At 42.3% G+C, this 26914-nt stretch overlaps 1 protein-coding gene across 5 annotated transcripts in view; it reads right to left on the reverse strand.

The window, feature by feature from the left end:
* The window catches only part of DIP2B (disco interacting protein 2 homolog B), a 241709-nt gene that overhangs the window by 67707 nt on the left and 147088 nt on the right, over window positions 1–26914 (reverse strand). For 4 of the 5 annotated variants that reach the window (XM_053301088.1, XM_053301087.1, XM_053301090.1 and 1 more), the window contains exons 3-6: window positions 20702–20824; window positions 14443–14568; window positions 4134–4346; window positions 664–813 (exon numbers count right to left, since the gene is read on the reverse strand). In XM_053301088.1, coding sequence (XP_053157063.1) covers window positions 664–813; window positions 4134–4346; window positions 14443–14568; window positions 20702–20824 — 612 coding nt within the window. The remainder of the gene's footprint in view (window positions 1–663; window positions 814–4133; window positions 4347–14442; window positions 14569–20701; window positions 20825–26914) is intronic. The other variant, XM_053301091.1, reaches the window with a different exon arrangement.

The following is a 26914-nucleotide window of genomic DNA, read 5'->3' on the forward strand; positions in this document are numbered from 1 at the left end:
CTGTGTAACTGCAGCTCTGGGAGACACACTCCCATATCTACACGTCGCTGTGTGTTCAGCAGTACTTGCTCCTTCCTGCTACACAAAAAGTGTAGTTCACAATACATGAGTCCATGGACACACTTACAGGTCCCAAAAGGAATCGATTCTTCCTGCCCATTGCAATGGTGCAAAGGAGAACAATGTTGGGCCAACTACAGCTGCACTGCTGCTGGTAAGCAAGCTTGTGATGTTGCTCCAAAGCTAACGGAGAAGTTGATAGCTCCTTTTCTGGAAGGAGCAAAGACTGTCTTCCCCATGAATGTGGCTCCTCCTCCTCTAGCACATCAAAAATGAATACACAGGGTGAATAGCTAAGCAGCAAAGTCTTTTTTTCACTCTGTACAGCAACTACAATCAGCTACTACACCAAGTAAAAGATAATTAGCCAACAGATCTCAAAATGCCACTGCCATTCCCCAACCTGAATCTCAGAACCCCATAGGCCACAATTTCATAGGAAAGCATACAGCAAAAGGTGTTTCTGTGAAATGGCTGTCTGCTACTGCAGAAACAGCAAATATTTAAGATGGGTGACAGCAGCACAGTACTGGCGTGCTTTATAAATAAATCACATTATTGACACTCTATTTGGCTCTTTCCCCATGATCTCTCTGGCTGTACCATCAGCTGTGTCCATAAGGCTGGACCGGTTAGATGCTTTGTGCATGCCCTTCACTATTCCCGATGGAGGAAGGTCAATAGCAGATGGGCGTACAGAGGAAGCGGGTGTGGAGGTAGTTGCAGTAACATCCGGGGGGACTGAGAAATTTTCTGGAAAGAGGATGAAGAAAGAGAGAGAAATGAAATTCAGGTTATTTCCTGCTATCAAATGGCCTAAAGTATAATATCACAATTACTCATCTTTCCCACCTCTCTGACACAAAGGCGCCCATTTTCCACTCAGTTACTTTGACACAGAAATCACTAACCCAGGGGAGATCAGCTTAGCGCACAGGGAGACAAATTCTTGTTCTTCAGTATCATTACTGAGCCAAATGCTAATCACATTCCAGTTGTTCCAGCCTCTAGATTGAATCGCCTATCTCAGAAGGTTAATTAGACTAATTAAGCCTTGATTTGGGATGCTCACTACAAAGTCTAAGTAGAGGTACACTGTAATGATTCTCCTCATCTCCACCCCAAGATGCATACCTCCTCGTCAGAAAGAATTGTAACTAAAGGGTGGGAGGCTAAAGGGAAAACTAACAGCTTCAGCTCTGGGGGAAAGCTCTGAACTACAACATTCTTGGGGAATTTGGCTACTGGTTAAGTAGACTAGACCCTGGCCATGAGTGACAGGCAACCTTTTCATAGTCTCAGGAAAGCCCAACAAGTCAACTTCTCATTTACCATCTTGCAAGCACAAAAATATTTATACTGAAATAATTATACTGAAGGGTGAGATAAATTCTTCAAATGAATAACTGCATAAATAAACCATCCAGCTAACAGATACTGTTGTGTTGTGACAACCTAGAAGATCGAGCCCTTTCTTCATCCCATTTGCAAACTTTCAGATTCCAGATATTTTTCTCTAACCCAACAAAAGTTTTGACCTGACTTTGCGGCTGAAATCATTCAATTTCAGTAACTGCAAAGTCTCTACAGTTTTAATCATATACTCTGTGTGCATACAACATTTACTATTCTCTGCTGAACTACAATGCGATTGTGTATTTCTGAATAAGCTGCTAGGCAGTTCATAATCCTACAAGTTGCATATCTCTGATGTGAAGAGAAATACTTAAATATAGTTATATTCCGAAGTAAAATAATTTTAACTTAAGAGTTAAGGCTACTAGAGCAGAGGAGTGAGGGAGCATATTGTGATCACAACAGATATTCAAATATTCAATTTCTGGAGGCAGCACATTCTGTGAACAACACTGATGTGGAAAAACTCAGCATACACGTTCACTTACATTCACACAGCTATCATAAGACATACAAGTTGGAAGTTTGCACATGCATTACATATATTCAATAAGTTTAACACACACCAATGTCTTCATTATGCAAATGTGCAGCCATTCAGAATAACTGAATATTTATGGGATAGATCCCTTCAAACTGTTTCCTGCCTTTAAAAAAATGCGGTCGTGTTTTGTGTCCTCTGATTATTAAAGCAGTACTTTAATTTGAGTTACAGACTGAAGACAGTGAGATCCTTTCCAATACAATTCCGGCAGCAGGACAGCAGGGTGGGATTTCCATTTTTGTATATCCTCAATGATACACGAGAGGGACACGTGCTCTTTCCAGTCCTGCTCTGGAGTGCTCATCTGACCAGTGATGGCAACAGGAAAAGACTCAGAAAATGCCAAGCTCAGATTTTGTTCACCCATCACGAGTCAACTGTGTACATGGTGCTTCCACCCACTGAACTGAACCTGGATCAATCCGCGCTGGATTCAGTTCATGAGGGCTGCATGCCCAACTGCTTGGATGTGGCTGAAATTCAGCATAAGCAGAGGGGTTTTTTCCCCTTATGGTTGCCATGTGCTGAAGTGGTGTGAAAATAGGGCCTCAAAAAGGGCAATGACACATTCATAGATTTCAGAACTATGCCCATATCAAATCTAGCTTGGGGATACCATCATTAAATTTTGAGAATGTTGGAATTGCCTTGTTGGTTTCAGCTTTCTTACTTAATTATGCTCACTCAGTTTAGATAACCTTCAAATCTCCTGTGTTGGGTCTATCTGTGGCCACTTTTTTAAAATATGGGAGAAAGTTGTAAAAGCAGGTCTTATGGTGCTTGAATATGGTGACCAGTGTATCCATCTGTCTCTGTGTTGGAAATTAAGTGAAACCAATGGAAACATTGCTCCTAATTTAACTGCGCTTATTATTCTCAAGGTTTTACTTACAAGAGCAAGTTATATTTTATAGCACCAATTTGATATTAGTTTTTCAGCAAGTGAATAGCTGGCAGTTCCAATCTGAGAGCATATTTCATTGCTGCTTTAAAGAGAATATTTTCATTTGAAGAAAGTATTATTGATGCTGATGGAATTTTAAGTAAGTAAATCTCCCAAGTTTTCCATTTTAGAAAATGAGTTGCATCCCAGTAAAGAGAGACGAAGACACCAGCAACATATAGGTTAAAAGAAATAAAATGAAGCAATTAAGGAACACCAAACATCTACACATTGCTTGCCTGAAACCAATTAAGCCAAAGCAGAGAAGACACACAGAGACACAGCTATTCCCCTGGGATGCAGCAATATCTTTTGGAACACATTAACAAGGAAACACATACAATGAAGCCAAACAACCCCTACACAATTTCATACAGCAGCACCAGCAGCAGGGAGCACCTCAGAGCATCAAAAAACTGAGCCTAGGGTATCCAGATCTTTAAAACATTCCCAACAGATGTTTATACTGAACTGGGAAAATGGTTCAAGCCTTCACAAAGCTGTCTAAACCCTACTCTGCAGGGGGCTATTATTCAGGGGCTTCTAAAGCATGAGGTCAGGATTTTAAGTAGCCACTTGCCTGGTTGCCTATGATGAGTAAAATCTTTTTCCAGGTGACAAGGCAGGAAAGCTTTTCAAAAGCTGTTTCTCCTTTTGCCTCATACACCCAGGCCATAAATCTCAGGGCAGATGGGATAGTAAAAACAGTAGTGGACTAGTAACTTTTGAGGCCTTATTGTGAAAGGTTGCAAGAGCTCATCAGGGCCTTTGCTGGATGGCCAGTGTCAAAGAAGCAGAGCATTCCCTCTGGTTGGTTAAAGGACAGACATCTGCAACACAACACAGGACATGTAGGCTACAGCAACCTCATTGCTCACTCAGCAGTGAGAGCACTTAGTGTAAGCAGCAGCTGCAAGCAGAAGCAACACAAATTATGTTACTAGGATTCTCTCTCCCCACTCCTCTTTGCCAAACAGGCTCTTTCCCTACAGGCACTTACAAGTTCCAGGGCCACGCTCACCACTGGTAGACCACTACTTACAGTGAGCAATATTTGAAAATAATTTGGTCTGCCAATTTCCCTTTGATATTGGGAGATGTCTAAACTTTTACAGAAAAAAGAAAAGTCTTGAAGCACTTAGTTTTGCTGTCCATAGCCCCAGCTCCTACCTATTCGAGTACTGGCAAATACATCAGCTAGTGACCCACTGGTCCCTTTGCCTTCTCCATGGGATAGTGTAGAAGATGCTGATGAAGATGTGGATGACCCCTGAATAGATCGGTTGATCCATGACTCAGCATTCTGTAAGCTCTGATGCAATGCAGCAGATAGAGCAGCCTGGCGCCTGAGCGACCCTTCATCTTCGGATGCAGAAGACGTGTCTGTGTGGGATCAGAAAAGGGAAGCACACCGCACGTTGAACATGCTCTCTTTGCAACCGAGGAAATACTGGCAAAGGCTCCGTACCACCCAATGCAGAGTGCATTCAAACATGGGCCAATAAGGAGGGAAAGCAACTTAGACCAGCTTGCCCTTTTGTATAAAGGAAAAGCTGGTAAGAACATTCAAAAAAAGGTCAAACAGTTACACACCCAAACTCCCACCCCTTACAGGCAATGCCCTTGCAGGTAAAAACCTTGCTCTTTGCATGCTACAGAACCAACTGCAATATTTCTAACCATCAGCAATTCTGAAATGGAAAACAAGGCGTCAGAATCAACTCATTTCTGAAGAGAGTTTTGGAACAGGTGTTCTGGGTAATTGCCTGTGTTCTGCGATTACTCATTTGCAGGAGGACACAATCAAAGAAAACTTCTTTACAATGCCCACGGCTGTATGCCTGCAAGAATTTCTTTGTCACTGGTTTTTCATACAGAGAAAATGAGCATCAGTAGAACAGAATCTGGCTATATCAGAGGACTCTAGATACTATAAACAAACACTGGAACAGATCTTCAGCTATTCACACAGGGCTACTGATATATATGGATTTCTGTCTGTGACTCTGTTCACATATGGATGTACACACACACACACACACACACACACACACACACACACACACATGTAAATAAGCATGTATACGTGTGTAGGTAACAGATAATTTGTCCTTTAACATTTCAATGTCCTGGAAATGGTAGGCTGTCTGTTACTGCAGCTTGCAATAACCTCTGAGGGAATACCAGTTCATCTATTTGTTAAATCTGGACAGTGCTGAGAGAAGGGGGAAGTATTGAGGTACACAAGTCAATTCAACAGTAAACTTTCTTTCTTTTTATTTTGCAGGTAACATATAGGTCCTCTGCATACCATGGACCATCAAATACTATAGAACTGAAGTAGGAATGAGATCCATATGAGTGTGGACCTTATGAAGGCAGCTGTATGAGCTATCTATAAGGAAGGAAAAACAGGAAGAGAACATCTTCTTCGCCATGAGCCTCACCGCCTGTTGAGATCAACTAGAGAGGTTCGCCTACAATTGCCACTAACTCATTTGGCAGCTGCTCAGGAACGGGCCTTCTCCATGGCTGCCCTTGGACTTTGGAATGCGCTCCCTGTTGAAATAAATAGCCTCTCCATCTCTAGCAACTTTTAAAAGGGGACTGAAGGCGCATTTATTCACTCAGGCTTTTAATTAGATCTATGGTTTAATTTTTTTATGCTGGTTTTAAATTTTAATGCTTTTAATGTTTAAATGATTTTAATTGTTTAACTGATTTAGTTTTGATTTTAACTGTTAATTGATTTTAATTGTTTTTATTTGTTGTAAACCGCCCTGAGCCATTTTTTGGAGGGGCGGTATATAAATCAATTTTTTAAATAAAAAAAATCTATCTGTAGGGCCCAGGGTGGAGCTTTACAATGATCTTGATGCCCTTGTGATACAGACGGGAAGCAATAGCCTAGTCAGTTTCAACTGTCTAATAGTAATGCTGAAAGCAGTTTCTGATCAGCTTTATGACCTCTTTCATCACAAAATCCTAAGCACAGAAGAGGATATACCATTTCCTTTCTCCCACTCCAAGGAGCAAATATTATTATTACTATTACTTAGTCATGAGACTATGAGATTAAAGTTAGATTTAGGGAATAAAGGAGTTGCTTCATTTCATCAACTATAAATTCTTCTTAGCTGCCATTTACCTGCCAAAGAGGACTACTACACTTTTCTTATCTTTACCAATTCTAGGAATTCCCAGTGCTTCCTCTCTATTTTTGATGCCCTCTTAAAGTCTCTCTCTCTCCCTCTCCCTCTCCACTCCAACTTCCCCTGCCTCTTTGCTTGGAGGTAAAGGCAGCTATCTAAAATCTAAAGCCATCTACTCTGGTAAAATGTAAGTCATCTACTCTGAGCTCTCTACCTCCATCTTCTGCTCTTTCCCCTCCTTTCTACCTCTCCATCTTCCTAAAATGAATTGTCTCCCTGTTGTCCTCATCTAACCCCTCCAGATGCCCCTTAATCCTTCTGATTCTTGGTTTCCATTTGACCCACCATTATTCCTCTTTTCCATACCATCAGCCTCTTCCTGACTCTTGCATTTAAACATGTGAAACACCAACCCCTGAATTCCCTGTCTACCTTCAAATTCCCGGAGCATGTCTACTGACAATCCCATGCTAATGTTATGTTTCCTGAAAACTCAAGAGACACATGGGTGGTTTTCAATAACCATCTAAGTGAGACGGTTAGTGTTCTGATCTGAATATCGACATTCTGCAAATTTTGGACATTCACTGTAACATGGATTCCAAGGAAGAACCCAACTGCCATGTACAATTTTGAGGTGACAAATGGTATCTCAAGACAAGAGTGCAGCATTGTTATCTTGCAACAAAAATTAGAGAGTACCAAAGTTGCAAGCGATTCACACTGCCATGTGGCAGCTGCATGTTGCCATTAGGCAGCAAGCATAGCCAGCCTAAAGTGACATGTCAAAGAGAATAGACATCTTGAGTGCAACCAACATGAAGCACTCCACTGAGCAGTAAAGGATTTTGCACCTGTTGGAAGGGCAGGTCTTGCCAAAGCAGAGCATATGGCTGTGCATTTGACAGGCTGGCTCCTCTGCAGCTGTGAATGGATGTTAGAGTGTATTGCAATGTACTGTATAGTAATACAAACAGAGGTAAGAAGCCTGAAATGATTAAGATGCAACAGAGTCGGCTCTCCAGCCTGTCACTAGTGCCAACAGTATCAGGTTTCCTGCTTAGTTCAATTAAGCATATTGTTCCCAATTATGTTGGCTTAGCTTGCCTGCCTAAATGTTTTACAGTGATTTAAGACTGGGTCTTAAGAAGGGTTGCTCTCAAGAATTTAGCCTGCCTTCTCCTGTAATGCTAACAGCCTGATTTGCAGCTGTTGTAGGGCCAAAAAGCAATGCTGCACTTGCACTGTTCTACCAAAGAAGGACAGCTACATCTATTCCCACCTTGCAGATGTTTTTCTATCTCAAAACAGCCAGAGGGTGTGTAGGAAGGAGGCTTATCCTGCTTCTTTAAGTGTTTCAGGAGGAGGAACGAGGCCAAATCTAGAAGCCTCTTTCAATGAATCCCTGAGGACAATGTGTGCCGAGAGAGGTTCTAATGAAATGCATTATCTTTCCAAGTTATCTCCTATGACGTGAGGGAAGTATTGGCCAAGCAGCAGATTGGATTGTTACTGTTAGCATCACTAAAAAAGGGAAACTAGGAACTCTTGATCTTATGGCATAGGTAAAATCTGAGGGGTGAGGAAGAGGGGGGGATTTTCTCTCACCCAGTAGATGAAGGGATCCTGGGGAGGCCAGCACCATTCTCCCTCCCCTTTGAGCGACTCTTCGATTTCCCCAGGTTAAGAATCCATTTCTGAAACTATTTGATTCTGTAATGACCCAAACTTCAAACCCAGCTGCACTTGCATGCTGCTCTTTTGCTGAGCATTTTCTACGGCAATTGGCGGGGAGCGGGGGTTGTCTTGCAGAGAAGCAGGGGAATCAAACCCCTCACAACCTTGGAATAAAGATCAACAGGAGAACCCTGCCCTGACATTTCAACCTCCAACCCAAATATCCCTCCATGTTTCACATGGTTACAAATAAATACATGACCAGAGGTGTAAGGGCTCAAAAATTATACAAGTCAAATCCTCTGGCTCAGCTGATTAGACCCCGAAATCCCAGATATATAAGGTCTAGCATGTGTGGAGGAAGTCTCCTCTCCAGACAGTCTGCAGAGAAACCTAGTTGTACAGCTACATGTTGAATGTGATGCATCAGAGACTCCCGTTTCAGAACCAAACAGCTTCAGAAATAGATTCTGATCAACTATTCTGGCTATGAAAGCCACAACCTATTTGGTCCATGTATTATATTCTCCTCAGTCGAATCATATAGGATGTCATTTCTATACATCTCTGCCTAGTGATGGTGATGGCCGGGAGAGATTGAAGCATGGAAGGAAGACAGCGTCCAATTTGATGCATACATACAGAAAGCTAGTGTTTATGAAGCCTCACCCCTCAGACCTGTTAGTAAAGTGCCACAGAGCATTTTCCTTCACTTCTATGGAACATGAGCACAGTTCTGACCAGAGTTTCCTCTAATATTTTTCATCTATGGGAGGAATGGGTTTTGTTCTGGGCGGCAGTATAAAGGCAGTGTGTGTGCATGTGCATTCAGAGTGGGGCCTTCCTGTCTCAGCCTGAGCAGAATCTCAAATTAACTGAGCAGACGTCAAAAAACTTGTGTGTGTGTGCGCGTGCACACACACACAACACACCCTTAGAGGGAACACTGGTTCAGACAATGGATTGTTTTTTGTGGGCTTTTCTTTTGAATTTGTGAGAATTCTCTCACTGATGGCAACATAATCAGTCATGCAACTGCCATTATCCCCATAAATGCAAAATATGATTTGGTGCAGCTCCTGAACAAGTCTCAACAAGGCTTCTCTTCTGCAATTTGTTTGCTTATTTTGTTTTCCATCATCAACAAACATGCAACTGAGTTGATATATGGAAGTGTACAACAACATTTCTACCCTCTAACCCACCCACCCTGTGATGGCAGCTGATTTTAGGTTCAGCTATGATATAGGACACAGCAATGGGATCAAAATCATCCAGCAAATTGGCATTTGAACTCAAGTTTCCCAGTCCAAGTCCAACACTCTACCCACTATATCTCACTGGGATGAGGTGCTCCTTCAGGGAATAAAGCACACTACAGCAACACATATGTCTCAAGGGCCTGAGTCCTAACACCAGCAGCAGATTCTAAGGTTGAGCTTTGGTGAGTTCTATTTAAATTACTTTGGCAGGGAGCAACCTCAAAGATGCACACAGAAACTGTGTACAGAAGTACTATTCTAATTCAGCCAGGTCCTGGGAAATGTATTTAGCTTCTAGGTTGTTTAAAAACAGCCATTGCACATGAAATCTGGAGGCTGGTTGGACATGAATATAAAATGCATTGTGCTCTTAACTGTATTTAACATTTGTCATCTTGACTTACAACCAATAGACGTTTTCCAGTCATGTGAATAAATCTGTACAAGCCAGCACTGAGTAAAAAAACAAGAACAAAACCACACATACACCAAAAAGAGAACAGACTGATGCTTAGAGGAACACCACAATTAATACAGGCATCACAAATAAACTCTTAATATTTTCACTGTGCAAGGGAAAAGTGAGAACTCCCTTGCTAACTCAACAAAAGAGGCACCTTTTAAAAGTGGCAATTCTCTTTGTTTAGCAGTGGGACAACAACTGGCCCTATCCATAACCAGCACAGCATCCCCTCCAGTGGTTGTTGCTGGCATCTATCTTATGTTTCTTTTTTGGATTGTGAGCCCTTTGGAGACAGGGAGCCATTTTAATTATTTATTTCTAGGTAAACCACTTTGGGAACTTTTGTTGAAAAGGGGTATATAAATATTCATCATATTTAAAGGTTTGAGGCTGGCAAAAGCCTTTGCAAAGTAAATTCTATATGCATATTTCAGAGGATTATATAACCTAGCTACTAAAAAAAAAGGCAACATAAATAATTAAAAACTTGAAACAGTCAGCGCTGTAGTGGGAACACCAGGCTGGCAAAGTTAACACATTGCTGGCCATAAAAGTGTACCTCCTTCAAAACCTTTGCTGCCAAGCAAGGCAACAAAATAAACAGCTAAAAATATACTTGACTCACTAAATGCATCCTATGTCAAATCTGGCTTTAATAGGCTCCAAAGCATTCAAATCACTTGGTGACAAGATCATTCCTTATCTGCTCTGCAATATTAAAGCTGTCTCAAAAATAAGGAACAGCAAGTTAATGTTTAAGATTATTGCTATGTTGAGGCTACTGAGGATAGATAAATAAAAATTTCACACATACTGAATTAATATCCAAGATCTTCCGTAAAGATCCTAACCCTTGCCTATAACTTGCAGAAAGTGCACAGTACCAGAGTGGGGTTTTTTTTTTTTAAAAAAAATTCTTATGAATATCACTTCATTAAAAATTACAGGCTAAGAAAAAGTATAACTTGTTTAAATGGCATTGCCATTTAAACAACAGGGCTGCTTGGGACAGCCTCCCTGGAAGCATCTCCAAGATAGGGCTGAGAGAGATTCCTGCCTGCAACTTTGGAGAAGCCGCTGCCAGTCTGTATAGACAATACTGAGCTAGATGGACCAAGGGTCTGACTCAGTATATGGCAGCTTCCTATGTTCCTAAAAAAAGATTCTGTTCAATAACTGTGATAGACCAATGGTCTGACTCAGTATATAGCAGCTTCCTTTATTCCTAAATAAAGATTCTGTTCAATAACTATACCTCTGAATGTTCTATACTAGGCACTACAATTAAATTTCTAGGAGCCATGGCTCCCTGGCACCTGGGATTTGACAAGCTCTGAACTAGTATATGAAAAAGAGCTGCAGCCATTTTGCTCACATTACATTCCCAGTGCATTTTTCAGTGTTGAACACACTCCTGCTGTGTTCAGCAACATTACACTCCACACCGCACCAATACATGCTGGTAGACTGGGAATGGGTGTAAACGAGTCATCAAAATAATGCATTTTTCCCTATATCACCTGTACAAACTATAGTAAAAGCCCATGCTTAAGGTTTTGTGATGCGGGGAAATGACTTGACTGGCAAGCCAAAGGTTGCTGGTTCGAATCCCCACGGGTATGTTTCCCAGACTATGGGAAACACCTTTATCAGGAAGCAACAATATAGGAAGATACTGAAAGGCATCATCTTATACTGCACAGGAGATGGCAATAGCAAACCCCTCTTGTATTCTACCAAAGACAACCACAGGGCTCTGTGGCTACCAGGAGTCGATACCAACTCAATGGCACATTTCACTTTACCAGGAGTCTAGAAAGCATCATCCATTGGTGACACAGATATAATTGGGGAGATCAGTCACTGCTTCAGTCCTTTAAGATTTTGCAGCAGGAAAAACTGAACTGTCCTCTGAACATGTATATTTTAGTCTTGGTCAGCAGGAATCATCTATCCGAAATCAGAAGCTAACCTTCTGCTAAGAGCTGTAGAACAGACGTCTTCTATGGTAATCATTTTAACCTGATTTAACAAAACATGAAATCAGGAGCCCTGGTTGCCAGCATTAACTGTGCCATATTGACCTAGGGAGAGCACTACCTCCCTCACTCAGTTTTTAAATGCACATACGGCAGTCAATAAAGCTATATTGTGCTTTATTCTGAAGTACAATATGGGCATGGACACACCCACACACGCACAAAATATCCTCTGAATTTCAGTCCTTGCTATGCATGTGGCCATTTTCTGATATGCTGGTCCACATGACTGAGTAATATCTAAGCACAAAGGACCTCTACAAATGGAGAAGCTGAAGTAATAACCCCATGACATTAGGGAATGAATTCAGGCTCACACAGAGAAATGAGATGGCAGTAATTCAAGCCCTCTGAAAGAATCTGAATGTCTACACAATTAGGTCACAAACAAGGAACTTGGGAGCCCTCAAACTGGGCTAAATGCTTACAAATACCGCCCTCCCCCAATGCGCGTAGTTTTCTGCATTTGATCTGAAGAAAGAGACAACAATTAAGGTTCATTAACCACTCCCAGCTGGGCTTGCAGTAGTTTTAAAGACACTGACTGAATGTTTACAGGCATAACCATAACCCAGAGCATGTGAGACAAGTTTAATGAAGAATATCACTTCCTCAGGACCAGAATGTTCACTCTAATAAGCCTTAATTCACATAACAAACAGAGAAGAATATCAGACAAAACTCTGAGATACAAGCATGAGTACAGAATACTCAGTAACAGCAATACGACAAAATGCTGTGTCACCTTCGGGCAGTTTCACACTTACATGGCAAACATATTTGTCGCATGTACATTATAAAGAACCCTGCAGCAAATATGCAAAGTATATTTTACATATCGAATTAATATGCTAATAAAGATAACAAAACACACATATGCACACACACCTGTTTATCAGATGTGCTAAACATGAACATATGTCTGTGTTCTGTTATTGGAGCACAAAACATGAATACCATTTAATAAATGATTAATTTTTTTTACAAAGAGAATAATTTATATTTCTTTTTTCAATTAATCAAGCATTGTCATGCTGTTTTGTTTGCTTCTTTTAAACTAAAGATTCCAAATAATCCCAAATATGCTCTTAAGAGGGGGAATCAATCTATATTTCTTTACAAAGAGAATAATCTATATTTCTTTTTCAATTAATCAAGCATTGTCATGCTGTTTTGTTTGCTTCTTTTAAACTAAAGATTCCAGGGAACCTAGCTAAACTTATACTACAACTGTACATGGGTGCTTTTTGATGCAGAAGCTCCACTACCCAAATGCTGCCATACATCTATATATGAGCTCCTGTGACAAGCAATTATGCTCCCACTTTGATCACCATTAATCAGCTATTCTGGTCTGGCCAGTTGACTAGTGCTGTCAAAGCTGATCAAAGTCAAAGGAAGACTCTCTTCTCACAAGGCTGCTGGCTGTCACCACTGACAGCTAACAGCTGATCAGCACCATGAACCCCCAATTCTTGTTAATCAAATGCCCAGAAGACTGACAGAAATGAGTGTCCCGAATTCCCTGCACACTAATCAGGATTATTATGTTGAATATACTACTCATTCTTAAGACCCACAAACCTTCAAGAAGAGAAGTAGCACTTGAAAAGGCAAAAAAAGCATTTAGATGACTTCTCTGATTTCTAATTGAAGACAAACTATCCACTTTCGTGGGTCCTCTTAATATATTTGAAATCTGCCCCATACTGTGAATTCAATAAAGGCAATTCATAATTTGTGGTAGGTTTTTGAAGATATTAAGGAAGCCCACAAAGTGTGTACCTTCTTCCAATTTCCAAACGAAGGAAGGAAGGAAGGCATCTAAATGCTATCTTTGCCTTTGCAAATGTATTCATTCTCTTTAGCCATAAGGGGAAGTCTTACGGCAATTACCTTGACTCATCTCACCTTCAACCACATAGATCTTTACCATTTTTAACACGTGGTTCAATAACTGTTTTTGCATTCAGTAACTCAGTATTCTATACAGCGACAGACACACAAAGGCAAGACAGCTAACTCTACTGCAACGCCACATTTGGCTGACCTGGAAAACAAACCAAGTTTGGTTTTTCTTTTACTTGAGGGGGAAGCACACAATCATGTGCAGAATCCACAATACCCAGGAGTTTCCAGCATGGTTAGCATGAGCAAAAGTACTCCATTCATGAAATTGCTCTCATACAACCCTTAATCTTATAACAGCTCTGGCCTGAGAAAGCAAGAAGTATATTCATTAATACTTGATAATACACCAGGATCAGATCCACTTTATAACAGAACATCTCCACATACAGTGAACACTCCAGGCTGCTCTCTCTATGAATAAGCATCTCTCTATGGCATATCAAGCCAGCCACTGGGCCAGGTATTGTAGTTAGCTTTTAGGAGACAAATGTGAAGGCAGAAGCCTACCTGAAAGTCAAATCCTTTGATCTGAAAGCCCTACAGTCTAATCCAATATTTTCTGCCAAAGACAGTAGTGAGAAAAATCAACTCTGCACACATACAGGGGTACCTCCCTTCTTCACTATTCCTCTATATGCTCTGGGACTCATTCAGAACCAGCCCTGCACTGAACAGCTATCAGTCATAAGTGTTTTAATTCTCAGGACCATGAGAGTTTCAGCCCTTTGAGATCAAGATGTCAGAGCAAGCATATTTTTATTTTCAGAGACTTATGGTATGTAACAGCTTTTACCTGTTATAAAGCAAACTCAAATAAAGCATATTTTCAGAAGAAATGTGTGCACGGTCTTTGTTGTTGTTTTTTTAAAGTGATTTGCTAAATATGGCTTAGATGTGATAGCTGGTCAGCAAAAACTTTACTGGAACTTCAAGTTCTCAATCAGGAAGTCAAACAGATGGTGGATGAACTCTAACCTGGAGGGGTGCAGGCATCAGCTGGGGACTGTACAAACGTGGACCGTCTTTTTGTTGGCATTGGTAGAGCCATCTTCTGTTCTTTGTGCTTTGCCAAGGCTGCTTGCACTGCTTCTGTGTGGATATCTGACAAATGAAGGGGAAAAGTGAGAGGTCCTTCAGAATTCTGTATGTTAGGAAAATAAACCATAATATATATCCCCAACTGAGTTATCCTTCTGTAACTGTATTACAAATGCAAAGCCCAGAGTAATAAAACATGGCTGGGCATAATGATACTGAATATACTTATAGTAATAATAATTTTATTTATTTATTCAATTTCTATACCGCTCTTCCAAAAATGGCCCAGGGCAGTTTACAATTAATAACAAAACAATTAAAATCAATTAATGGTTAAAAACAGAGATTATAAAACACCATAAAACCATTAAAAGTTAAAACATTCAAAACAGTCTAAAAATCCTGGAAAACCACGTTTCAACTTAAAAACATTTACAACAATTTAAAACCCTGGAAGGCCAGACCAAACAGAGGGCTCTCCTAAAACCAATAATGAGTTCTAATTACGGATTTCTGCAGGGAGTGCATTCCACAGGCCAGGAACAGCTACATAGAAGGCCCGCCTCTGAGTCGCCACCAGACATACCTGGAGACGGACCTCCTCAGATGACCTTAAGGTGCGGTGGTTGCCAGATTTGGCTTTTTTAAAGCCAAATTCTGGGTTATGGCCCATTTGACCCACGAGTATACCCCTTAGGTTCTGGCAACAATATGGCCTCTCCAGGTTGCCCCAGAGACCAATCTGGCTGCCACATTTTGAACTAACTGAAGTTTCCGAACTACGTACAAAGGCAGCCTCACATAGAGCGCATTGCAATAGTCAAGCCGGGAGGTTACCAGCTGATGCACCACTGTTTTGAGGCCGTCCTCTTCAAGGAATGGACACAGCTGTCAAATCAGCCAAAGCTGATAGAAAGCACTCCTGGCCATAGCCTCCACCTGAGATACCAGGATGAGGCCTGGACTCAAGGAGTATTCCCAAGCTGTGTACCTGCTCTTTCCGGGGGAGCGTAACGCCATCCAGCACAAGAAGATCTAATTCATCCTCAGATTCTGAACCCCTACAATGAGCACTTCCGTCTTGCTTGGAATCAGGGGCGTAGCAAGGTTGGAGTGGGCCCAGAGACAAGATTTTAAAATGGGCCCCCAGCGCCTCAAAGTCCAGGGCCTCCGCACACCCCAGGCCCCCAAGGATTTAAGTCTGATATTCCAAAATAAGTATGCTGCCTGCAAATACATTTCACTGAATACACACACACACGTCACAATATATAGTGATATACATTGAGTACTATACATTTGTATTACTTTTAATGCCTAGAACACACTAGAAAGATGAATTATTAAAATGGGCCCCTCGCTGCAGATTAGCAAAGGAGACTTTCAACCATGCAGGGTGAACCTATGTTTGTTTTCTCAGAATTCTGAACAAATTCAGTCAAGTTTGATTGCAGGAGGTTTTTCACAGGAGGCTTTTAAAGCCCTTTAAGACACATCTCCTCTGGAATGGAGGTGCTGCATTCACATGTTGGCCAGATTTACCCTGAAGTCCCTGCAAGTTATTGAGGAGCAGTTCACACACAAGAAAAATAAAATAAAAGCACCACACATGCTTCACAGTTCTCACTCAGACCTTCTGGGTTGCAAAACAACTTGAACATACGTGCATTTATAAATGAATGAATGAATAAATAAAATTAATAAAATACTGTTCCAGAAGTTTTTGCAATTTTCTGCCATGAAACAAGCCACTTATAGGACTTTTTAGATAGTGTTTTTTTAAGTCAGCAAATTTTCCAAGCTGTTTCAAAATAAATATTCAGAGACTTCTCGGTCCCTCCCCCCACCCATATCCAAGCCCTATGGCAAGCAGATCCCTATATATGGGAGAGGGGGCGGGAAAGGTAACCACAAAAAGGAGTTCACACTCTACCTGGCAAATGCTGGTCTGGGTTAAGCAGGGCAGCAAGAGGTCTTCTGCTGCAGAGAACACTCTGGCTGCCTCCTCCTTCCTGGCTTGCTTGGGCCCTACTCGAGTTCAGGCTTCACTGCGGCCTACACGAGGCCTCCGTGGAAGCCCCGCCCACCCGCCGATCAGCTGAGAGGCGGGAGAAAAGGAGCTCTTTGCAGCTTGCCTGCTGCTTCGATTGCGGGCCGGCAGAACAAGCAGGAGAGACGGCGAAGAGGGCAAGTGGCTGAGGGGCCTTGGGGCTGGGCAGGGGGCAATGGGGAGTCACATGAGGTGCCTCTGGGGTGCCCCTCCAGGCAGTGGGGCCCCCAGACAACTGTCTCCCCTTGCCCTATCATTGTTACGCACCTGCTTGGAATTCAGTTTCAATTTCTTATCCCTCATCCAGCCCATTACTGCCTGAAGGTAGGCATTTAGGGAATGAATACCATTTCCTGGTGATGAAGATGAAAAGGAGAAGTAGATTTGGGTGTCATCAGCATACTGATAACACCCAGCACCAGATCTCCTGATGACCTCACCCAGCAGTTTCATGTAGATATTAAAAAGCATTGGTAACAGAATGGAGCCCCAAGGGACTCCATATAACAGCTCCTGTTTTGAGGAGCAACTGTCACCAAGCTCCAGCATTTGGAATCTACCCGAGAGGTAGAAATGGAACCACTGCAAAGCAGTGCCCCCTATCCCCAACTCCCCCAGGCTATCCAGGAGAATACCATGCTCGATGGTATCCAACACTGCTGAGAGATCCAAAAGAACCAACAGAGTCACATTCCCTCTTGTCAATTCCCCGATAAATGTCATCCATCAGGCCAGCAAAGGCTGTCTCAACTCCAAAGCCAGCTCTAAAGCCAGTTTGAAATGGGTCTAGATCAGGGAATCAGCATTCCCAGATGCTATTGGACTTCAACTCCCATAATCCCCAACCAAAGGCCACTGGGGCTGGGGATTATAGGAGCTGAAGTCCAATAACATCTGGAGACCCAATGTTGATAACCCCTGGTCTATAGAATCAGTTTCCTCCAAAACTGCCGGGAGCTGTTCAGCCACCATCCTCTTAATCACCTTGCCCAACCAAGGGATACTGGAGACTGGCTTATAATTATCCATCGCTAAGGGGTCCAGGGAAGGATTCTTGAGAAGCAGTCTAACCATTACCTCCTTTAAACATGGAGACACCCTACCCTCCCTCAGTGATACATTTTTGATGTTAACTATGCCACCTCCAACAATCTCCCTGCTAGATAGAAGCAGCCAAGTTGGGCAAGGATCCAGAACACAAGCGTTAGGCTGCACTGCCCCAAGCAGCTTGTCCACATCCTCAGGTGTCACAGATTGAAACTGATCCAACCCAGTACTGCAAGAGAGATTGCGGGACACCTACTTTATAGACCCTGCAGAAATAGTAGAATCCAAGTCAGCCCAAATATAGGAGATTTTGTCTACAAATAACCCATTTAATAATAATAATAATAATAATAATAATAATAATAATAAGAAGAAGAAGAAGAAGAAGAAGAAGAAGCTACTTTTCAACAAAAAATGTTCTCAAAGCAGTTGATATTGCAAAAGAAGATTGTTCCCTGTTCCAAAAGATCTCACAGACTAAAAAGAAACCCAAGGGCAACAACAACAGACACTGGAAAGGACACTATGCTGGGCTAAATAGGCATAGTTGCACCCCCCTGCTAAATATAAGATAGTGCCATCACTATAAATCACTACAAATATAAGAGTGCCATCACTTTTAAAGGTGACTCTTTGCCCAGCTAGCAAACGTTACAAAACTGGCAAAAGCTGCACCAGCTATATACTTCAAGCTGCTCTGGTCTGCTTTCTGTACACATCCTCCTAAGTGTGGAGTGTAAATCTTTTTCACTTTCAGGCAATGGCTCTGGAAATGCAGCTGATTTTCTGCATTGTAAAAGGATCTTCAACTAGTGACGTAGGATGAACTTTTTCCAGAACTGAAAATTTTCCATTCTGAAAGATGCATTGTTTCATAAATTTATAATCAATTGTAATTAATACCAGTCAAATTGGGAAACTATTCTACCTAGGAAACATACATATACAAGCCCCCTGCCTATTTGTAAGGTGGGATGGGAAAAGGGAAGAGGGGGATAAGTTAAGAATGAAACAATATACAACACAAACATGCTAAATCATATCACCATCCACTTTAGGGCATCAGAAAATGTGCACTAATTTTCCAGAACAGCCAGACCACTGATCCCTGCCCATGTCAAAGTTCAGGATATTGCTATTTTACAGAATAAACCTAACTCCCAAATATTTAAATTCACATAAAATATTCATACTTGTAGATCTGTAAGTCTGCAACAGAACCAGGTAACTCATTATAGAGCAAGAGCTCAATCAAAGTGGGGTGCTTGCTGTAATGACATTGACAGGTAGTACCTCTGTATCAAGAATACACTGAACATGTTGCAAGTGCAAAGTTCCTTTAAAATCCAGGACTTGCATCACACAACAGAGGCGCAGCAAACATATTGCCAACTGTGTGAAAATTTAGATTACAAAACTGCTTCAGTGAGGATATCATCAGCATACAACTACCTCTGTATACTTGCGGGGGAGGGAACAAGACAGGACTTACTCTTGTACTAAATTTTCTACACTCAGATGTATGGAGCCCTAGGATGGTTCCACGTAAGGACCTCTATGTTCTTTAATTCAATGTCTGGCCCCACCTTAAATCCCACAGCAACATTCAGGGGGCATGCCACCACATATGTCACTTCTCCTTTATTACCAGTCTCTAAAAATCAAACAATAATTCACAGCCTTTGAACCCCACCCCAAGCATGGTAATTTGCTGCTGGAAAAATGGAGAAATACATTCACTAATGTTCCCAAAGCTAAAAGAGAAGCACAGCTGATGAGTCATATAACCCATGAACTTCTGTTCATCTCCTGCGCTGATCACTAAGTTCTCCATTAAAAAAAAAAAATCTGTATCAATGGCTGGCAGCTTCCCCCTGCCAGGGTTTGTTCGAGCAATTCTATTGAATGCATGCTTGACTATAACACCATTTGAACATGACTGATCCGTTGCTCTCCAAGGCCTGCTACAGTGTTGACGATTCAGACTTGCGCAGGCCGCCGCTGAACACAGTGCTCCAGAAGGGGCATTTCAGAAATGTGACAGAGACCAGGAGAATTAGCCTGCAAGAGGCTAGGCACAATGCACAGTTCACGCTGTAAGTCCTACCTACAAAGCATGACTCATCTGGATAGACACATTAGTTCAATGCTACAAATGTCACCATCTGCACGTGATTCATATATTTCAGGAATCACATCTTTTTCAGGAGCACAATAAGAACCAACATATGATGGAAGGTTATCTTAGCAAGGGAAATAAGTTGGAGAAAACACTTGAGTCGAGGATCTAATCAAGTACATTTGTGCTGAAAATTAGTTCTCTTGCAGTTCATATTCACTGCAGACTGTGTATCCCATACTCTAATTGAACAAAAGGCAGAAAAATCTATGATTGACTATGTAGACCACAATGTAACAGCAGAGGGGAGCAGGCCCAACACAACAAGTTACAAGGACAAGACTGTGCATGGGAACCATGAAGCAGCAAACTTCCAGTAGACTAACAGAAACAAGAATCTCTTCACCATGAGGCACTGGGCCATAGAGGAAAGGACAATGAATTTTGCTTCAGGATATTCTTAGCTCTCTTAATCCATGAGAGCAACATACATTTTCAGATTAAGTAAGGTTAAGATATATTCATTCTTCCAACAAGGTAAATTCCCTAGTATGTAGAGCAGGCCTGCTCAAGCTTTGGCCCCCCAGATGTTTTTGGACTACAACTCCCATAATTCCTAGCCACAGTGGCCAATAGCCAGGCATTATGGAAGTTGTAGGCCAACATCTGCAGGAGGGCCCAAGTTGAGCAGGCCTGATGTAGAATCTTTATATAGGATCCTAGCATTCCCTAGCATTAGAGATGACCACAAAACCTCAGCATCTCCCCTTCTGTGCACACACTGATACAATATAAAGCAACCAAGCTTCTTCCTGCTATTACTTAGTCAAGCCTACCCAGTGCATATTTAGCCTCAAACTTTTTACAGGGCATTCTAGGTGTCTACAACAGAGATATTGTGAAAACATGGACATGCTTTTCCCTATCTGAAAAAAGTAATTCCCTCCTCCCCATCCCCCAGAAATTTGTAGTGTCCTTACCGGATCGATAGCGTTCATCTCTGGCTCCCCCAGAACGTCCCCGGTGATACTTGGATGAGGATGGAGTTGCAGATGAAGCAGACGTCTGATTCCGGGGTTCTTTTTGCAAACCTGGATCAACTCCTGTGGCAAAATTAAAAGTTCACATGGAAGTCATGGAATATAAAATTGGATTTCTTTTGGCCAGCCTTAAGGATCTCTACTGTTTCTGTCTCCTAAATACAATATAGGACCTCTGCATGTTGTATGACAAAATTTAGAAATCAATAGGCAAAACACTGCACAAGTGAACCAAGTTTTGGTATTTCTTTCTATAGAGATTTTAGAGCAGAGTGCAAGAACAGACAAGAATTCCAACAAGATGTTTTGGGTTTGGGGGAAATATACAAATGAAACGAAACAAAAACAAAACCCCAAACTGAGGTGCTTGGATCCCTAAGAGTGCTAGGACAGTCTTACAAAGCACCCAGATGATTAATGCTTAGCAATTAGTTTCCAGCACTAAGGAATGTGCAACATTTTCCCACCCTGACCTTGAGCAAAGATAACAAAATGACAGTCCATGTCATGATTTTACATGCCTGTAGCTGCAGAGAATATTCCCAGAGCATGCACAGGAGTCATAAGGCTTAGAGCACAGAGTAGGGTTGAAGTGAGGGCAGAAAAAGCTGAGGCTAGCTTCTGACCTTAACCCACCTTTATAGAACAATACTCTAACTCAAGGACTAATCTTCACAAGACTGACATGCACTTATATGCACTCCCATGCAGCAGAAAGCCAGTGAACAGAATCATCAGTGTACAATCATGTACAGAAATTTCACTATTTCTGGTTTTCTTATGCCCAGGCATACATTGCACATGTTTAGTTAAAGTGTGCATATTTACAACAAAATCTCCTAACTCCTACCACTATGCATGAAGAAATGTACCATTGCATTGTAACACCTGAATCAATATTGCAACTAGCAACTGACTGAGTGCACCACAAACGGTATGCCACTGTGCCCGTCTCCACTGCCCTGCTGGCTGAAGCATATGCCAAGGTGTCCTCTGCCATCTGAGGCAAGCAGGCATTGAGTGCCCTCTGCTGCATTTTCTGGTCCTTACAGGCTGGAAGGGGCAGCCCCGATCCCCCTGAAGTGCTCTTTCCAGCACAGCAACACTACAATAACTGCACAGACTTCCTCTTTCCTGGTTCTTTTGGGGAAAGAATGGCAGGGTGGAGAAAAGAAAAAGAAAAAGAAAAAGCAGGGGAGGGGAGAAGAAAGAGGAGCAGTTGGAGCCACTGGGGAATGAACCGTCTTTGCAAGGAGGAGAAAGAGGAGGAGGAGGAGGATCTTTGATTTATATTTTCCCTTTTTGATCAAAAGATCTTCAAGAAGCTTCCAACAGACCATAACAATACAACACACACACAAGCATACATCCCTGGACAACTGGTAGTTGGAGCACATCAGAGTTCTCTCTGGCAGGGAGGAGAGAAGCAAGCTTACATTTATGCCTGCATACACATTTGCCAGAGTAAATGCTGTGTGTGCAGATTCACATTCCCAAAAGAATGGGTACAGCAGAAGAATGGGCTTGGGAGAAAAATATAGTCAGAGAACATCTGCTCTTATTTTTACCTATGGAACCCATCCTTGTACAAAAATCCAACTGGACTACATCAGATTTAATTCCAGAAATGCTTCAATTTCAAGCCTACATTTTACAACAACAAAACATTCAAATATAAACATTCAAATATAAGCAAGCAACTTCCAGAGAATTTTAAGCCAGTAGTGTAGCTTTGTGTGGAATCTGGGAAGGGAAATCAGTTGTTCTTTAATAATAGGAAAAAAAATGGCTGACCTTTCAAGTGAAGAACAATTGGCATTTGCTATTTTTACCAATAGACCAGAAGTAAAAACACAACAAAAACAATAGAGAAATTGTGTATTTCACAGTAAACTGCCTGATGTAGTACTCTGATCCATGATACAGACAGGACAAGAAGTGGGTTTTGGTTTGTTTGTCCCCCACCCCTCTTTTTAAAAGAGGTTTATAATGTGAAAAACCAAGATTTTGGGCAGGGGTGGGGCCATCCCTTGGCCAAGATAAATGACATTATCTCCACTCTACGTGATAACTGGCAGCTCCTGCACACTGCAGGGAATTCTGGGACACATTCAATGGAACATACAAGTCACACAGGGCACTGGTGCTGGGTCTCACTGTGGCTGCACCAGAACAGAAGGAACACAATCAACACACTTGCCAAGGGGATGGGCAGTACAGCTCAAATGGTTCTGTATTAATTACTGCTGGCTCCCCCAGTCATCACCCCACTACATGTTTCCTACATTTACACAATTCAGAACCGGTTCTTTTCCAACCTGATTCAAATAAAGTTGGCTTGGTTTGACTAGTTCAGACTCCTACCGAATCAGACCCCGCAAAAGGGATGCTGGTCTGAGTTCAAGCTGAACCAGCCCCTGTTCTAACAGAACCGGTTCATCACACAAATGGCCTCCATGCATGCACAGAGACAAAACCTGGTTGTGCTGGAGTGCCAGTCCCCACCCAGAGAGTTTCAAGGAGCCACACTACCACCACCTCCAACTACATGGTGACCGCCCCATTAAGATTCATTTTTAAAAGTAAGCAGGGTTCCTCCTCTTTGTTTGGAATTGGAATCCTCACCAGATTCCCTTTACAAGCATGCCCCCCTCAAGCCAAATCGAACTGGTTCTGAACTGTTTTGGCCTGGTTTGACCCTTGAACAGGCTCACAGTCCGGCAGTCCAGTTCGAGTTCACCTTGAACTTGAACCGAACCAGTGGAATCAGTTCCATGAACACTCCTAACACAATTTCTTCCAAAAGGAGGAGAATAAATTATATACAAATGGTGCAAAGGAAGGGCTCATCTACTCCTAGATTTTGATACAAAACATGTTGTTTTGGTATAAGCCATCTCTGGAAAATAAGCAAGTCTTTACCACTATTGATACTACTGATACACAGAATCAAAGATTTGTAGCATTTCATAAGTTTCTGACCTTAAATATTAGAAGGGAAAATCTTTAGGGAAAGGAGGAAAAACAAAAAAGACTGAACTCTGCATGGTCCTTTGTGTACATTCTGTAGTAAAAGAATAAATGAATCTGTGGAACTTAAATTCTGTGCCAAGGAAAGCAGAGACTTGTAATCTGCATAAATACAAATTAAGCAATTTTTCATAATTTAATCTGCAATTTATATATCCCACCTTTCCTCCATAAAGGTATTCAAGATAGCTTACACAGACTTCCCAGGAGATCTCTTATATAGGTGCTGATCAGACACCAATCCTGCTTACCTTCAACATAGTTGCTTTATGATGTGCCTTCAGAAAACAGTTCTATTATTTTACATGAAGTACAGTATTGCATAATTTTTACTATTTCCCACAATTTATTCTTCTTTTGTCAGTTATTGGGATGTTATGCAGGGCTGTGAAGTTCCAACTTCCTGACCACTAGAAGTATTCAACAGTCCTGAAAAAATCAGGTTGCTCACCTGTAACTGATGATTTGGCAGTGATCCATTGACATCCATTAGAAATGGGTTCTGCGTCTATCGGTGTGAACTACCTCATGGCGCTTGTGCCCCACCCCATGTGACCACGTGGCTATTTAAGGCAGGAGGAAGCGCCAGCACTTCAGTTCCTAGATGACCGATGGAGCAGGCTACTACATCTCTGTATTAGCAGGTGAGTTCTATGATGTATGAATTGTACACTACTGCAGAGGAGAGGTTCGGGAGGGGCTAATGGATGTCAACGGATTGCTACCAGATAATCAGTTATAGGTGAGCAACCTGTTTATCTGGTTCGTGATCCATTGAATCCATTAGAAATGAGTGTTTAGTTAGCTCCTTTAGGAGGTGGGAGCAGTAGTTACTGTAACACCCTTTTAAGAATTCCTCTCCCAAAATTCACTCCGCTGCAGAGAGCAAGCCAATGGCATAGTGCTTTATGAATGGCAACTCTGAGTACCAGGTTGCAGCCTTACAGATGCCTGACAAATGAGCCACTGAAGTGCCATATGCCCTAGTTGAGTGCGTTTGTATGGATTTTGGCGGCTGCGCTTTTTGCTACTCCGCACTTTTTGCGGAGTGAATTTTGGGACAGGAATTCTTAAAAGGGTGTTACAGTAACTACTGCTCCCACCTCCTAAAGGAGCTAACTAAACACTCATTTCTAATGGATTCAATGGATCACGAACCAGATAAACAGGTTGCTCACCTATAACTGATTATCTGGTAGCAATCCGTTGACATCCATTAGCCCCTCCCGAACCTCTCCTCTGCAGTAGTGTACAATTCATACATCATAGAACTCACCTGCTAGTACAGAGATGTAGTAGCCTGCTCCATCGGTCATGAGGATAAGTTCTACCAGCCAGTGGGATAACCTTTGTCTGGATAAGGCCTGGCCTTGTGATTTTTCTTTTGTAGGATATAAACAACCTTTTCATCTTTCTAATCACCTCTGTTCTTGACAGATAGAATAGAAGTGTCCTCCTGACATCCAGGGAACACAGGCCCCTCTCTAGAGAAGTCATTGGACTCGGAGTGCCAAAGAAGGTAGGTAGCACAATATCTTGGTTTATGTGGAAATCTGTCACAACCTGTGGCAAGAATGTGATATGTGGGCGTAGTAAAAACCTTATCCAGGAAGAAGCGTGTGTGTAAGGAATGTCCATCCTTAAGGCTGTTAGCTTGCTCACCCTCCAGGCAGTTGTAATTGCCATGAAAAAGGTGGTCTTAAGGGAGACCAGTTTCAGGTTAGCTGTAGCCAGAGACTTGAAAGGGGCACCTGTTAGAGAAAGGACTAAAGATATACTCCTCTGCTCCAGGGGCTGTCAAAGCAGTGGATATAGGTTGGTGAGACCTTTCAAGAAGCTCTTGCAGCTGGTAGTGATGTGCACGGACCGGTTCGCAGGCCATTCTAAAGGCCTGTAAACCGGGGGGTGGGATTTGTGGTTCACAGCCAGGGGGTGGCTCTTTAAGGGTGGGGGAGGGTGCATCTACCCCTCCCACACTTGCCCCCCACCTGCACTCCTTTTTTTGAAAAGCATTTGGGGCAGCAGCGTACCTCCCTGCATCCCCTTCCCCCGTTCCTCTGCAAAAGGCTACAGAATGTGCGATTGTACGTGTGCACGGCACGCATGTCATATGTGTGCATCGCTTGCATACGTCAGCTGCGAACCGGAACACCATGGTTCCGTGCACACCACTAGCAGCTGAGGTGGGAGAATACTGTCTTCCCATCCCATCCCACATGCCTAACTGAAATAGTACTTGATGGAGACATTAGATAGCAGGGAGATCTTTAGTGTAATCAGATATAGCATGATCTGGCACACTGTAACTTTCAAAGGGCGGGAGCTTTTCGAAGCCACATAGCAACTGAACCGCATCCATTTGCTTGCGTAGTTCTTTCTGGTTGAGGGCTTTCTTAGGTTAAGCAAGGTCTTTCTTAAAAGCCTGTCCTCCAGGCTGTTAGTTTCAGCGTGGGTAGCTCTGGGTGCAGCACCTGCCCACCTTCCCGTGACAGTAGATCTGGGCACTGTGGAAGCCTCCTGTGTGTGACTGGACAGTCTGAGTAGATGAGGAAACTGTGGCTGTTGGTGCCACCATTGTATTATCAAGATGCATGAGGTCTGGCAGGTCAGAAGTCATGCAACTACCCTCCCTATAAGTGCACACATGTACAACAGGTGTCCCCACTGACTGTGGGTCATGACCCACTCTTGAGCAATATGTCTTGTACTTGGCATTCAGAGCCCTCTTGAACAAGTCTATTTTGGGGTGCCCCAAAGACCTGAATATTGGAATTAGGTACTTGTTGCTCAATACCCACTCATGTCTATCTTCCCTGGTAAATGAGCGACTCAGATTGTCAGCAAGAACATTGTCCGTCCCTTTTATATATATGGCTTGCGGAGTGATACTGTTTCTGATGCACAGGAGCCATATCTGAACACTCAATGCACACAATCTCTTCTGTGGTAAGTAGACATTCCCTATCCGTGTGTCCAGGATAGCCCCTATGTAGGACACTGGAGTCAGATGGGTTTTTTCCAGTGGACCTCTATCCAGAGGGTTTGGGAAAGGTGTAATAAGTATTATATCTGAGAAAGTAACCCTTCTCTGTCTTTTGATGCCTGTAACCAGTAGTCTAGTTC

The sequence above is a fragment of the Hemicordylus capensis genome, chromosome 2 (assembly GCF_027244095.1).
Source record: "Hemicordylus capensis ecotype Gifberg chromosome 2, rHemCap1.1.pri, whole genome shotgun sequence".
In the NCBI taxonomy this organism is placed as follows: Eukaryota; Metazoa; Chordata; class Lepidosauria; order Squamata; family Cordylidae; genus Hemicordylus; species Hemicordylus capensis.